The sequence below is a fragment of the Cricetulus griseus genome (assembly GCF_003668045.3).
Source record: "Cricetulus griseus strain 17A/GY chromosome 1 unlocalized genomic scaffold, alternate assembly CriGri-PICRH-1.0 chr1_0, whole genome shotgun sequence".
Taxonomy (NCBI): Eukaryota; Metazoa; Chordata; class Mammalia; order Rodentia; family Cricetidae; genus Cricetulus; species Cricetulus griseus.
Genome location: NW_023276806.1, coordinates 89,750,047 through 89,766,115, shown reverse-complemented (window position 1 = coordinate 89,766,115; position 16,069 = coordinate 89,750,047). Strand labels below are relative to the sequence as shown.

General features: G+C 39.8%; 1 protein-coding gene across 1 annotated transcript in view; it reads left to right on the top strand.

Moving 5' to 3' along the window:
* Arhgef26 (Rho guanine nucleotide exchange factor 26) overlaps positions 1 to 16,069 on the top strand; it is a 111,529-nt gene that overhangs the window by 12,560 nt on the left and 82,900 nt on the right. Inside the window, exons 4-5 of the mRNA XM_027391706.2 lie at positions 12,790 to 12,846; positions 15,780 to 15,940. Of these exons, the coding sequence (XP_027247507.1) occupies positions 12,790 to 12,846; positions 15,780 to 15,940 (218 nt within the window). The remainder of the gene's footprint in view (positions 1 to 12,789; positions 12,847 to 15,779; positions 15,941 to 16,069) is intronic.

Sequence of the window (16,069 nt, the reverse complement as noted above, 5' to 3'; positions counted from 1 at the left end):
TCTATGGCTTTGTAGTATAACTTTAAATCAGCTGTTATGATACCATCAACATTATTCCATTTACTCAGAATTGCTTGTCTTTTGTGCTTCCATATTATATGAATTATAGGAAAGTTTTTTCTTTTTTCTATTTTTGTGAAGAATGCTATTGGACTTTTGATGAGTATTTCATTACTCTGTATATTGCTTTGGTGGTATAGCCATTTTTTAAAAACATTTATTCTACTGACCCAAGAATATAGAGTGTCTTCATTTTCAAGCAAAGAAAAATTTCAGTTTCCTTCTCCTTAGTGTTTAAAAGTTTTCATTGATTAACTTTTAACTTTTGGTTACATTTACTCATGTACTGTTGAAGGCATTGCGAAAGGGATTCTATTCCCGATTTATTACTAGTTTATAAAATGGCCACTGATTTTCCATGCTGATTTTGTATCTTGCTACTTTTTAAAACTGCTTATCACTTTGCAGAGTTTTCAGATGGATCCTTTTGTGGGAAGGATCAAATTGTCTGCAAAGACTAATTTGACTGCTCCCTTTTCTGTTTGCAACCTTCTTATTTCTTGTATCATTGCTTAAGCACAGACTCAGAGGACTATATTGAATACAAATGGAGAGAGTTTCGTGAAGAAAACAAAACCTCATTTCTGAGTTTATAAAAAAGCATTGGTTTCCCCATTTATTACAATGCTGGGTGTAGTTTCATTGTACATAGGCTTCATTGTGTTGTTGGGTTCTTTCTATTGCTAGTTTCTTTAGGGATTTGATCATAAAGGGATGCTGGACTTTATCAAAGCTCTTTTCTGCATATGTTGAAGAGATACTAACCCTGGCATTTTTTTACTGGAGACTCTAAGCTACCTATGCATGGGTATCCTCTGACATATCCAGTAATATACCCATCTTCCTTTGTGGAGGATTGTCTATGCTTTGAGAGAAAAAAAGTTGTGAATCATTTTTTAGTTAGAAAAATGCACACATGTATGTTTAATATTTACTTGGGTGTTTTTAGTTTCAGTTTGAGTATTTTATTTATTTATTGTAATTACTGTACCTCATTATATATTTTATGCCATTTTGAATGTTGTTCACAATCAGCTTCAAAGGGTTTCCTTGTGCCAGAGAGATACCAGTGGGTCAAGGCACTTACCTGGCAACATGAATTTGATCCCTGGGACATATATGGTAGGAGGAAAGAACTGACTTCCACACATGCCCCATGCCACAGGCACCCATGGGTGTACACACACACACACACACACACACACACACACACACACACACACACACACACACACACACATTTTTCAGATTTTCTGAATTTACCTGGAAGATTTGTAGCTTGATGATCTCCAGATGATCTGGCTACACTCTGCCTTTGAGTTAGTAGGGCATTTGTAATCTGCATGTCTATTATTTGAGAAGACAGAGTACAAAGTCAGCAAACAGCCACAGGAGAGGGAAGTATTATTGTCAGTAAAAGAGAATTAATTGTAGACTAGTTCTCCTTGTGATGTGAGAAGTGAACTCTGCCACCTGGCCAAATGACAGCAGTGACTTCAAAACACAGCAGTCGCTGCTTTGGATGGCAAGAGACCCTACATTTGGAAGTGTCGTTCAAAGGTGTGTGGTTGCATTCATAGAGCAATGGTGGGGCTTATAGATGCAGACATATGATCCAGTCTCCACACAAGCAGTAGTCCCATGGCTGGCTGTCAAGAAAGCTTGGGAGCTTCCATGGATCATTAAAATAATGATTAATTTACATGTAGTTGAACTACCAACCAAAGCACTGATGTGCCCGTAGTTTGCTGTATATTGCTTTTATTATGTTTAGGTATGTTCCTGTTATTCCTGATCCCTTCCTGACCTTTTTCATGAAGGGGTGTTGGATTTTGTCAAAGGCTTTTTCAGCATCTAGTAAAATGACATGTGGTTTTTCTTTTTCAATTTTTTTATATGGTGGATTATGTTGATTGATTTTCATATGTTGAACCATCCCTGCATCCCTGAAATCAAGACTACTTGATTATAGTGGATGATTTTTCTGATGTGTTCTTGGATTTGTTTGCCAGTTTTTTATTGAGTATTTTTGCATTTCTTGAATTTTTTGTTTGTTTTTTCTTCCATTTCTTTAAGAGATTTTCTCACTACCTCTTTGAGGGTCTCCATCATCTTCATAGTTATTTTTAGGGTCATTCTCCTCTGCTTCATCTGTGTTGGGATGTTCAGATCTTGTTGATGTGGAGTCCCCAGAGTCTGGTGGTGTCTTATTGATATTTCTGTTGTTGACTGTGTTCTTATATTGTCATTTTGCCATCCTTTCTTCCAGTGGGTACTGGTGGGGTCTCTCACTCTCCTGGTTGGTATGGGAGCCATATTCTCTTCTAGTGGGTGCAAGCAGGTCCAACAACCCGAAGTCTCTCCTCTTCCTGTGGGTGGTATAGGGACTAGTACTGTGATGTAGGCAGACTCTGGATGGGCTCTTCTGCTGGCATGGGTTCCCAGTCTATAGGCCCCAAGCCTCAGAAGGCAGGCCAGAAACAGGCCCATGTTCACCTCCTCCTTGGGTTGAGGCAAGACTAGCATCATGATGCTGGCAGACTCTGGGTGGGCTGGACCTCCCAGATGAGTTCCCCAGTGTGCAGTCCCCAGGCCTCAAGAGGCTTTGAGCAGGGCACCAGAAATCGGGTGGGGAACAGGCCCAAGTTTACCTCCTCTTGTGGATGGAGGTGGACCAGGAAGCTGGCAGACTCTGGGTGGGCTTTGCACTGGGACAGGTTCCCCTAGGCCTCAGGAGGCTCCAAGCAGGTTACCAGAAAATGGACTGAAAACAGGCCCAAGCTTGCCTCCTCCTGTGGGTGGAGGAAGGACTAGGATGCTGGCAGACTCTGGATAGCCTGGTCCACCAGGATAGGTTCCTCCATGCGCAGTCCCCAGCCCTCAGGAGGTCCTGAGCAGGGCACTGGAAGGCTTATAGGGCACTTTCTTAACTAGTGATTGATGGAGATGGCCCAGCCAGTTGTGGGTGGTTCCATGCTTGGGCTGGTGGTCCTGGGTTCTATAAGAAAGTAGGCAGAGGAAGCCATGGGAACAAGCTAATAAGCAGCTTTCCTCCATGGCCTTTGCATCAAATTCTGCCTCCAGGTTCCTACCGTGTTTGAGTTCTTGTCCTGACTTTCTTCAATGATGGACTATAATGTGGAAGTGTAAGCCATATAAACCCTTTCCCTCCAATCTTGCTTTTGGTCATGGTGTTTCATCACAGCAATAGAAATCCTAATGAAGACACTCCTTTCTCCTCCTTTGTCTCTCCTCTCTTCTTTCTTCTCTCTCTCATCTATCCTCTCCCCTCCAGAAGCTGTCTTTGTACACTAGCTTTTCTTATAGGGATCCAAAGGAATATTATTTCAAGTGTGGTCTGTATCAGTGTACTGTAATGACAAATGCATTTTACTCTGTATGTGCATGCATGTGCACATGTTTAAGTAATAAAGCCACTACATTCATTCACTGCAAGGTTGTAGTGTCTGGGGAAAATGATAGTATCTCATGACAAGGTGTACTTGTATTCTGCTGCATTGTGGTGGAAGGAAGAGATAAAATAGTCTTGAAACCAGCCTGTACTCTAGGGACTTGGAGAATTGTTTTAGAAGATGATGAATATGAAAAGCCTAAGTGATATTTTCAGAATATAAAAAATGGGAACATGGATGACACTGAAATCATAGAGAGCAAAAAATGGTTAGGAGAGTTCTGCTCATACCATGTCCCAGGTCAAACAGGCCAGAGAGGCAGAAAAGCAAGAATGAAGCCAATAGTTGTATAAAGTATGTCAGTAAAGTTTGGTACTTAGACAAGTGGAAGAAGGGAGACAAAGTTTGGTGTCTGTTCCTCAGGTCTCTGTACAATGAGCTTCTTCACTTCTAAGGAAACCCTTGTATGCTTTGTACATCTAATAGAAAGCATCAAGTTTTATCACCCATTTTTTTTTTCTGAAACACATTTTGCTCAAGTTAAATTTATTGCAAACTCAGGAAAGCAACCTCAGTGTCAGTGTTTGTAAATGACTCATTGTTTTGCACTTTCCCATTCCTACCCAACTGCCACTTTATTAGAAGAACAAATAAAATAGCAGCTAATATGCTGGCACAACCTTTACAAGCAGGTGTTCTTTCTTCTGTTAAGAAAGGAATCTCACCCTGTCTTCCTCAGTCCCTCCTGACTCAGGCCTTTACTATGTGTCATGGCATCATTCTCAGGTATGCTTACTCCAACCTGACCATCCTCCTCATCTCTGGTCCTCACAGCTCTATCTGTCATCACTCATTTTCAACACAGTCTCATAAGCCTTGCTTTGTTTGAACCTGATTCAAATCTTTCTTGTTACCTCCCTTTATCTTAGTGTCTTCATTTCTTTCAGCTGCTGATGGCCATTCCTCTTTTCTCTGGCTTCCCTTTTACAAGGAAATACTGTAGCTATTGACATTCTTAAACATTTCTATTTGGATGCGTTACTTGTTTTATTTTTCATTTGAATATAAAATAATAAAACATATTTTAGTTTTTGTTATTGAAAGTGATCCTTTCATTTCAATGTTGAGGCATATTTATTATAGGACGGTTAAGAATTACTAGTGGACAAAAGCAAATTGAAATTAGTCTCTCCTTATTTAATCACTGTTGAAAATTTGGTTCATAACTTGTTTGGTCTTTAAGAAGACCATAATAGAGGGGTTGGAGAGATTGCTCAGTGATTGAAGAACACATATTGCTCTTGCCAAGGACTGTAGTTGTTTCTAGTACCCACATTGAGTGTCTCATCAACTGCGTGTAATTCTTGCTCCAGGAGATCTGAAACCCTCTTTTGGTCTCCATGAGCACCTGCACCCATATATATATGCCCCTACAAGTACACATACTTAAAAGCAAAAGAAAATTTTAAAAGATTATTTAAAGTATATGTATAGAGATAGATACTTCCTTTAAAGCATACATTCAATAATGTAAAAGTAGCTTTGTCACCTGTTATTTTTCCTTTAATAATGTGTGTTGTGGGTGAACTTGCAGTTGTATAATGCATGTTTTTTTTTCATTTAACACCACCCCAAATGGCATTTACTATTATCAAACTTTCTTCTATTTGTCTTCTTGAAGCCCATATACTATTTCATTAAGTGGAAATTTAGTTCCTTTAACTAATTTCCTATTGTTTACCATTTTAGTTTCTAATTATTCATTTTAAATAATATTAACTTCTTTAAAATAATTTAAGAATACTTATTTAAAAATTTGTATGTGTATGTGTGTTTTATCTAGATGTATGTATGTGCACCACATACATGCCTGGTGCTTGTGGAATCAGGAGAGGGCTTTGGGTTTCCTGGAGCTGGAGTTACAGATGGTTGTGAACCACTGCATGGGTGCTGGGACCTGAACCTGGCTTTTCTGCAAGAGCAGCAAGTGCTCCTAACTGCTGAGCTCTCTCTTCAGCCCATAAAATTATTTTTTTAATTATTATTTTTGGAGAAGCAATATAAGTATACTTCCTTGTTAGCAAAGTTGACATACAATGTAACCTGGCAGCTGCTTTGACTTTACTTGCAATCTCAACTATTCAACTGCTAATTGTTGTTCCTGTTCTGCTCTTCATTATTTTATTAAATACTCCACTTTTTGAAATTACCCTTGTTGTTAAATAACATTATAGAATTTCCCCGTTTTACCCTTACATCCTTTCTCCTTCTGTGTCTCTAGCTTTCATGTGTGCTAGCTAACCTCGTATTCTTTTCTAATTCTTGATGTATACATAAAGAGCACATCTCACACTTACTTGGGGAAGAAAATGAATACATTTGGGCCCAAACTCAGAAGCACACAAAGGGATGTAGGTTAGAGAGACCATAGAATAAAAGAGAGGAATTTGTTTAGTGGGAGGAATGTCAGGACCAATCAACTAGTTCAGTTAGGAGGCCCTGCTGACTGCTCGGCTCCTGATGCCACTGACTCTGGGGATCCAATGACTTGTGGTTTCTGGGGCATTGAAGGGGGAGGACCTGGGCAGGAGTAGCTGACAATCATGACTCCAACCTCAATAAAGAAATTTCAGGGACCCAGGAGACAAGTTGGTAACAAACATGAGGACCTTAGTTAGATCCTGCCTTAAAAGAGATGGGACAGTAGTGTGTGCTTTAATGCCAGCTTTGGGGATGCTGAGGTAGAATCCCTGCATTATTGTGGCTATGGAGCCTAGCTTAACCCATACACTTCAAGCCAATGAGAGACTGTGTCTTAAAAACAGGTGGTTGGCTCCTGAGGAACAGCTAAGTTTGACCTCTGTCCTCTGCACACAACTCTCACAAACATGCACCCACAAATAACATACCCACACCCACACAGGAAGAACTTTTAGAGGTCAGTGTGCTGCAGTGGCTGAGAGCTCAGGCTGTGTGGGATGGGCAGACAGGGAAGCTTAGATCTGAAAGGCAAACTTTTCTATGTCTTGGGTTTTTAACTTGTAAACTAGGGATAATAGTATTTACCTCCCAGGGGTGTGGGTTTAAGATGCATGAATAGAACTGTGCCTGGTGCATAATAAACATTTGATATATTGGTAATAACCAAGAACTCTGAATCAAGAGTTGGCTAGACATGGGGAAATACTAGCTAGTAAGATCTGGCTACCGAGGAAGGAATGCATGCTCATCTCTTACATCTCAAGAATTAACACAGTAGTTAATTTTTTTTTGTGTGTGTGTGTGTGGGGGGGGGGTTTCAAGACAAGGTTTCTCTTCGTAGTTTTGGAGCCTGTTCTGGAACTCACTTAGTAGACCAGACTGGCCTCAAACTCACAGAGATCCAACTACCTCTGCTTCCTGAGTGCTGCGATCAAAGGCGTGCATTGTTGCTGCTGCTGCTGCTGCCGCCACTGCCGCTGCCGCCACCACCACCACCGCCCTGCTAATTCTTGTACATTTAATTACCTATCTGTTTGCTTGTATTTTTAGCCTCGGATCAAAATTGGAATAATTTAAGTTAAAGTGGGAATCTTGGCCTATGTATGACTGCAAAAACCTCAATCTTCAGCCTGTGTTATCTGATTTTGTATCATTGAAGCAGATCTAATACCTACCTGCTTGACACTGCATGCTTGCTATTGAGGGCCAAGGACTTTGGTGAGGGTGATAGAGTTGAGCTTAACAACAGAAGATCGGAGAGTGGTTTTTTTTTTTTTTTGTTTGTTTGTTTGTTTGTTTTTGTTTTTTTTGAGCAAAGGAATCAGGAAGTCACTGGAATATTATTTGTTATATTTTAAACTAGAAACATGTAAGGTCTGTGTCTTACAAGCTATTTCTCTCTCTTCTTCCCTCCATTTCCTGTCTTGCTTCTTTCTACCCTCCAGATAGCATCCTCTCTGTTTCCTCACTGTTCACCAGGAGAGCGATCCTGCCTCTGTCTTGACTTTACATGTCTGGCCTTGGGTACCTAGGTCTTTGATACTTCGAAAGAGAGAGGTCCCATGGTGCCTTGTAGCTTATCTAGTTTGATGTCTCAGAACCCTTCTCTGTAGATGAAGGGAAACTAGGGAGCCCCTGTGGAGTCTCTATGTAGAGGGCACCATTTTTAAACCCTGACAGCTGTATCACTGTCACAAATTGTTGCTGTTGCCATGTTTTCTTTGTACTGGAAGAACTCTGGCTCATTTATACTTGAGGGGTGACTTCAGTTGTGGAAAACTGAAAGGATCCAGGAATGACTACATTCTACAGTATAATTTTTCATTGTAGCCCCTTTCTACCTGATCTGTTTGTTGAAAAGGGCACTTATGAGTTGAGAATGGCTACTGGAGATGAGTAACCAGCTTATTTTCAACAATTGTGTAAATATTGGCAAGTTTGAAAGGGTTAGCTCAACTAGGAAATCCGGTATAAGGTGCTTTGTGAAACCAGAGTAATATTAGAGTATAAATATGCAATTTTCAAATGACTACGTGTCTGAGTCTTCTTGGTTGGTCGATTTGTGTGGGCTCCCCTATTCTGTTCTTCCTGAGTGATGGAGAAATAGAAGGGATACAGACATCCATCTTATCCAGAAAGAGCCTTACATCACAGAGGGGCAAGAACCATGCCTTTGCATCACAGAAAATGTTGGTCTACTGAGCTCGTGGACAGGTTCAGTGTTCAGGGACTTTCTTAGAGAACTTGGCATAAAACACTAATAAAGTCAATGGATTTCCTCACAGCTCTCTGCAATGTGAAGATGCTTAGTGCATGTGTAGTAACTGCCGAAATGAAATGGATGGAAAAGACTGTCTGTCTTTCTTTTCCTGTGACAGTTGTCTGAGAAACTTAGACTTGCAGAGTGCCATAGTCCAGGCTGCTATTATAAGACACCACAAACTAGGTACATTATAAAAACAGAAGTGTATTCCTTCCTTATAGTTCTTAAGGTTGAGAAGTTCAGTTCAAGGCAGATTTGATATTTGATGAGGGGCTGCTTTCTGACTCAGTTCCTTCTTGCTGCATGTTTGCATGGTGTCAGGGGCAAAGGGTCTTCCTTTGGTCTGTTTTTAAAGGTACTAGTCCCAGTCCTGGGTGCTCCACCTATATGATCTTATCATCTCCTAGGAGACTCCACCAGCTGATAACCACCTGCTTGGAGGACAGGGTTTCAGAATATGAATTTTAGAGGGTCTTGAAGACCCAATATTCAGTCTTCAAGAAGGAAATTGGCATGAATTAACATCTGGGTGTTTGCTTCTAGGTATTTACCCTATTAGAGATTTGGTAAACTCTGTTTTAGGATGGAACTAGAGAGTTTCATATCCAAGTAGGTGTTCTTCATTAAGTTTAGCAAATTGTTGATATATCATTCAGATATCCAAAATATATAGACCACAAAGATCAAAGGAAAAGAATTTAAGTGCTGATTACAACAGTGAATATGTAATTTACAATTGTGAAATTAGTCATACTATAACATAATGAGTTTACTTTCTGTCTTAAACCACAGATATATTTTCCTGTCTTTAATAGGTCAGAAGTGCAGTCTTACACATTCTGGTGCTTTATTGGAACAAATTTTTTATTCATTTAGAATGTTAAAGACTTTGACATGTTTGACTTGGTATCCAGTCTGCATGACCAGATCTGAACAGTTCTGTGATTTGGTTGGATTATGCAAAATCAAGAGGCCCACACTGACTTCAGCTCTTCAAGTTTCATGGAGATACCTTCAAAATCCTACTTATTGATGATAAGTCAATTTAATTAAGCAAGAAAGTTCACATGCAGTTACTCTGGCTCTCTATGTGTTCTGGACTGGGAAGTTGTTTGTTCAGCAGCTAGTGAGTATGAATGTTCAGCTTTGGGAAGGAAGAAAGAAGAAACTGCCACCCGGCTAAACCTCGTTCTCCAGGCAATAGTACCAAGAAAATCAATAAAGTACTGTGGTTCTCATGTTGAAAAGAAAAAGATTTTAAAAAGGAATAAAAAGAAAGCTGAACAGTTTGTTTCTTTGACTTTAGATAGAAAATTTGGATTCATATGTCCCAGTAGCTAGTATGTTGTTTTTCCTTTTTTCATACATCAAAACAAGGAACACACGTGGGGACATGGAATAAACTTGACCATTCTTTAGATTCTCTTAGGGAAAGCTTACAAACTTCAGAAAGCACCTAACATTTAAAACTGCACAGTTAGTTTTTATAATTAAAAAAAAGCCTTGGACCTTCTAGTCATTTTGGCTCAAGTTTACTGACAAGATCACTGCTTATGATTTTGAATATGTATTTTAAAAGGGCTTTCTCAAAGCATTTTGTTTACATTCTTCTTTCTTTTTCCCTTCCTTTGCACTTCGCCTCCCTCCCTTTCTTCATCCCTCTTGCATTATGTGCCTGTGCTCTCCTCTCCTCTGGTTCTCTCTGACTTCTGCATTCTGAGTGGCACTGCACATCGCTGTCTCTGTGGTCCTCTCTCCACACTCCCCAGTCTTCTCAGCTCATCTGATGGGCTCATGACCTTGTGCTGCCAGACAGCTGCCAGACACCTCAGCTGCTGCTTAATTTAGAGTTGAATGTGGAAGGGCCCTCAGGTGGACAAAATGATTCTTCTATCACACTGTCTATAGTGTTAGAGGCTGATACGGGAGGATAGACAGAGGGAGGACAGGCCCTGTGACCTTGGCGGCCAGCCACAAGGGACTACTTTGTCATAGCTCACCAGAGTGAACTTTCAGCCTCCCTGAATGTACTCCAATTCAGTTTCCTTAATCATAATTCAAGAACACTTCCTGGAGTCTTTGTTTGGCACTCCGTTTGTCTGGGGAGCCACTGTTTTTTATGCATGACTTGGTAAAAGGAATATTTTGTAGTTATTGCATTAGTATTGCAGAGAAGTGGTAGTTCTTTGCATCGGTCGTTCAACCCCTTCGAAACACTTGTCTTTCCCCTCAATAGGGCAACTGTCAGCTGTTCATTTCTCCCTTTGGTAGTATGAAGTACTCTTCATCTCATAAATACCAGCTGTCATCTCTGTGTGTCTCTTAGCAGGTATTTCATTTTCCTCCCCAGCAGAATTTGAGATCTGAACTCCACTTGGATAGATAAGCCAACAGTGGGGAAAGGCTTGCCAGTGACCTCACCTGCAGGGATTGTGGGCCCTGTGCCTTACTGCACATCCATCCACCACGACTTTGTCAGGCAGGAAATCCTGTGAAGTTCCTGCCCTGGCTCACCGAGTGGAGCTCTGAAGGGTTTCATTTTTCTGGCCAGTCTCCTGCCTTATTAAAACACGTACAGAAGCCTTTTTACCCATGAGTTCTTGCTGACAGGTTGACCTCGGGTCACGATGGTGGGTAAAGATAAGAGCATTCCATGATGGGCATGGTCCAAAAAACACATGGAAACTGTGTTGCAGAGCTGGCATGAGACCGAGTCTTAATGATGATAGCCAAGCCCTAGAAATGGGGTGCCTGTTGTAGAGAGCAGAGGGTGACTGTAAATCATCAAGAGTGAAGCCTTGCAGTTGGACAGGCATAGCCCCAATCCTGGCCTTGCTCCTAGTAGCTATTTTCTTTTGGATCTTAATCCTCAGTTGTCACCATCTGTGAACACTATTAATCTTCCAGAATTTTTATGAGAATCCAATGGGAAAATATATAAAATGCTCAATGCAGTTCATAACATGTAATAAGTGATAAATGGTTATTGATTTTCCTATTGATTTGGGATTACTTTCTGTTCTACTGCCCTCTAAATTGTTATCAAAAGCAAACTAAAGACAATGGTGTTTCTGCATTTTCCACAACAGTACTGTGTAGAGAGAATTATTCACCACCAGCCTTCATAACTGGGAATGTGTCACTCCTTTGGGACCTCATGAAGATCTTTTGATGGTGGCTAGGAAATACTTTTAAGGTTTCATCTTCTAGACCTCAGCTTCTGAGTATTTTTCTAAAAGTACATTTGTAGGTGCTATTATGACAGAGTCTTCTTTCCACCTTCCCATCAGTTGTTAATGACATCTGTGAGTTATTCTCTTTAAAGGAGAATTTCTTTATATGTGGGGATCACTATAGTATTATAGGGAATTTTACAGAATTAAACTTGAAAAATATGTCCTGTTTCAAAGTACTTCGGGGGTGGTTAGTAGGAGACTCAAACACATAGATTTTTCTATTACATTATGAAATTTTACAGGGAAATTGACCTGAAAATATGCTTTTAAGAAGAGAACAATGTGACCTGTCCAACTGCTAAGGAAAGTTGTTTACATGGATAATGGACATCAAATGATACCAACTTTCATGTTACTTTGAATACATTTTAAAATTTGAGGATGTAACAACTATCAGACATGTTCTTTTAGGCTTTTAAGCATATGATGAAAAATGTTAGGGATCAGTTTAATAATGAGCCCAGAGAAACAGTTCTTAATGTTTTAGGAATATAAGACAACAAAAGGTTTAAAGATGGTCCTGTTTCATTGCTATACATGTCCCTCCTTGAAGAAGTTCAGTCTTCTCTCTTGCATCTGTGTCTCTCACTTTCAGGGGCAATTGTTACTCTTCATGACAGTCTTCTGTCAAGTGAATCTTTGACTGAAAATCAGGAATATCTTTCCTATGTTGACAGAAGTGTAAGGCGTGTCAGAAGAAAACCAGGCCCCTGGTTTTTGGAGTTTGTGGGCCTCCTATGTTCTTCTTGGGTTTAGAAATTGGAGTTTTGATGGGAGCTATAGCAGTGAAACAGGATGTTGGTTGAAATTCATATTTCAACAACTCAAATGATGATACCAAAGTGTTTATCAGGTATGCTGTTGCTTCTCAAAGAACAGTCAGATTGATATCTTGGCTCGTCAAGTTTAAATCTGCTGACCTCTGGTGCTTGGCGAGGCTGTGGGAGGAGCTTTTTCTGGATTGTAGCTCTCTGTAGAGCCCTGACAGTCCAGTGGTTATGTGATAGAATGACTTCTGTGTGTAAACCTGCTCAGTTAACACTCAGAGCCAGCAAACATTTCCTTTGATTTCAGATTTCTTCTTTTGACCCTGGGGTAATTGGATAGTCTGGAAGTAGCCAGAACTAAAGACTAAAACAAAAACTTGAACTAATAGCATTGTGGCTTTTTTTTTTTTTTTTTGGCTGTTTTTTGTTGTTGTTTTTACATTGAATTATGCTAATCTAATACTACTTTTGGTTTAATTTCTTTTTAATTCACTTTAAAAGAATGTGCCTATGTAGGAAGCAAGCCTTTAAAGTCAGTGAGATAAATGCTACTTTGCCTTTTCTTCTAGGTGAAACGAAATGGTCTGTCTCAAACAGTGAGCCAAGAGGAAAGAAAGAGACAAGAGGTATGTTCTGTATCCTGAGCGATGCAGGGTGGCACACACACCTTTTGTCTTCCCCTACTGTGTGTGCTTGGTCAGTGTTTGGAAACATATTTGTTTTCTTTCTATGAACACAGAAAGTTTTGTCTTTGAATAAAGCAACACCCATGTTAGCCCCCAGAACAGAAGAAATGATGTTTTAAGTGTCACGACATCATTTGCATTTAAACAGCAAAGCACCTGGAAGAAATGCATTGAACTACAGATGGGAGGTCCTGGAGCTGAAAAAGCCAAAATCAGAGTCTAGTACTTATGTTAATCTCTACACAATATACTGTGATGGTGAAGTGCGCACTGCATGGGGAAAACTAGAAAAAGTAGTCTCCACACAATAGACCCTGATAGTGCAGTGCACACTGAATGGGGAAAACTGGGGAAAGTAGTCTCCACACAATAGACCCTGATAGTGCAGTGCACACTGTGTGGGGAAAACCAGGAAAAGAATACAGGGTCTTAGGAACTGCTTTTGCAAATTTTCTGTAAATTAAGATGTACACCAAAATCAAGTTTACATAAGAAAAAGGGTTGATAATTGAACTTTGTAACTTGAAATTTAAATCGATACAGTTTAAAATTTTTGTTCCTTTTTTTTTTTTTTTTTTTGCTTTGTTTTGTTCTTTTGACGGGGTATTTGTATGTAACCCTAGCTTTCCTGGAATTTCCTATGTAGACCAGACTGGCCTAGAACTTGCAGAGATCCACTGCCTCTGCTTTCCTCATGCTGGGATCAAAGGTGTGTACCATCACACATGCCCAACCTTGCTCATTTTCATAATATTGTCACTTTCTCTCATCTTATGCATCTTAATATATAATGTATACATAATGTGCTTTAACATACAGGTAAATTAATTCTGCATAGATGCAAAACTGCCCTTGTCTTAAAAATAGCATGGAATAAAGGAAAAATATGTGGTTCCACAATAATGGTATTTTTTAAGTTTAAAAAGGTTAAAGAATATAGCATAGCACTTGAGGTTACCCACAGGTGTACCATATTTAAAAGACAATAAAACTTAATAAAATCTTGTGTTCTTAATTCAGTTGAGAGAAGTTAAATTACAAGTTGCTGTGTATCCTTCAATCTATATTTTTAAATTAGGTATTCTATATACAGACATATGCATTAAATGTTAAACTGTTCCCTTTTTATACTCAGCATATTAAGGGCTTTCTTTGTCTGTGATGGTGTATATTCATTTTGGTCATTGTTTAAGCCTCTGTGTGATGCTCCATTCTCTGAACACCTATATCAGTTTTACTAAGGGTCAGCAGAGGTTAGGGCTTTTTTTTTTTGCTGTTTATTATGGAATAAATAATATTTATCTCTTTGTTGACAAATTCAAGAATTTCTCCAAAGTTTTAAGTGTATTAAAACAATCTGTCTTTTACATCTTATGCATTTGGATTTTGTCTATTTCTATTGAATTCTGAAAATCTTTTTGAGATTTCTCATACAAATATCATGGCAGCTTACATTTCATGCTCTAACCCCTTTCTCTTCTTCAGGCATACTCTTCTGTGCTCTCCAGTAGTCAAAGCCTCTTTAGTGATATAGTCAAATTACTACCATAGACTTTTCTGCACTCACCTTTGCATGTGATCTGTTCTGCATAGTTCAATGTGTCTTTTGTCTGTCTTTGTATTTTTGGATGTGATTGAAGAAGCCTTTGTTGTTGAAAATATTTGAAGTCATTCCAAGGCACAAAATCCTTCATTTTTGTTCAGGAATGGAGAAGTTTCTTGAGTTCGTTTATATTTCTTAGGGACAGTTGTGTTTATTGCCTAGACTTGTACAAGATACAGGCTAACTTTTAATGCTCTTACTGTTTATTTTTTTAAATAGTTATGTCAGTTAACTCCTTGGAGCTTAGCTGAGGCTAGACCAGAATCTTTAAGGTTAAGGCCTCCGAAACCTTACAGATGTTTAAAAAGGGAGGGGAGGGGTGTAAAGACTGTTAACTCTGAACAAGTTAGTTCTGCTAACTTGATATGCAAGATGTAGACCAGCCACAGACAGCTGAGATTCCACCTGCCTGTGTCTGTCCTCCCATCTACCCTTCCTCTTCTGTGCTCTCTGGGCAGGGGCTTGAAGGAAACAAGACCTAAAGGTCAAAGTACCCAGGCCTGTAAGAATGTTTACACAAACCCCACCCCACCCCCCACGGAGAAATTCTCCTAGCATTCCTGTTAGTGGAGAATCTAAGTCTGACTTTGTTCAAGAGGTAGATGAATTCTTTACACAGGGCGTTGGTGTCTCTGTAGATGTGACCTGGCATTTCATCATTCATAGTCATCAGAAATCTCCCTGTTTGTCACCAAGGGTCTCTGCCCAGGGCGCTTTGTTCCTTCTTGAGACACTGATGAGAGTAGAGTAGGTGGCTTGTTGAGAAGATGGAATTACTTTCAATTGTATGAGTTATATAAAAGAATTCCTGTGGCTGCTAAGGACCTTCTAAGGGTAGGTGCGGTCATGCCACACACTATTTGCTGCTAACTGCAAATTAGTCATATTAAAACAGAGAGAAGGAACAAATACAAGAAGGGGGCAGGGGACTATTTGTGAGGCAATGATAATAAATTCTTGTTGTCCCTGAAGCAATGTGCTTTGAAAGCAGGGCTAGAGGAGGTGACCCCCAAAGGTTAATTAGTGTCACAGTGAGATTTTATGACATGCCCTACTTCCTTCCATAGATTGTACCCTTTGGCAAAGGCATGACCTCAGGATGCCATGGAAAGTCATCCTGGCTTTTTAACTTTTTTCCTTATGTACAGGCAGTGACAGTCTTCAGTTTGGCAATACCTTTTCCTTGTCATTCCAATGAGAACAGTAAAAGCAGTGTTTAATTATTCAGTTAAAGCAATGAATGAAGTATTTCTACTTTTCCCTTTGCCAGGCCATCTTTGAAGTCATATCCTCCGAGCATTCTTACTTACTCAGCTTGGAGATCTTGATACGGATGTTTAAAGATTCGAAAGAACTGAGCGACACGATGACTAAAACAGAGCGGCATCACCTTTTCTCCAATATCACAGATGTCTGTGAGGCCAGCAAAAAGTAAGTGCTCTGCAGTTTGCCTGTGGCCAGTCTGGGACAGTCCTTACCAGGGTCACTTGTGTCCTCTGACTAAGGAGCTGCTGGGGTTAGAAAGTCTCTCTCCACCCAAGTGGCCAGTGTCTTCACACC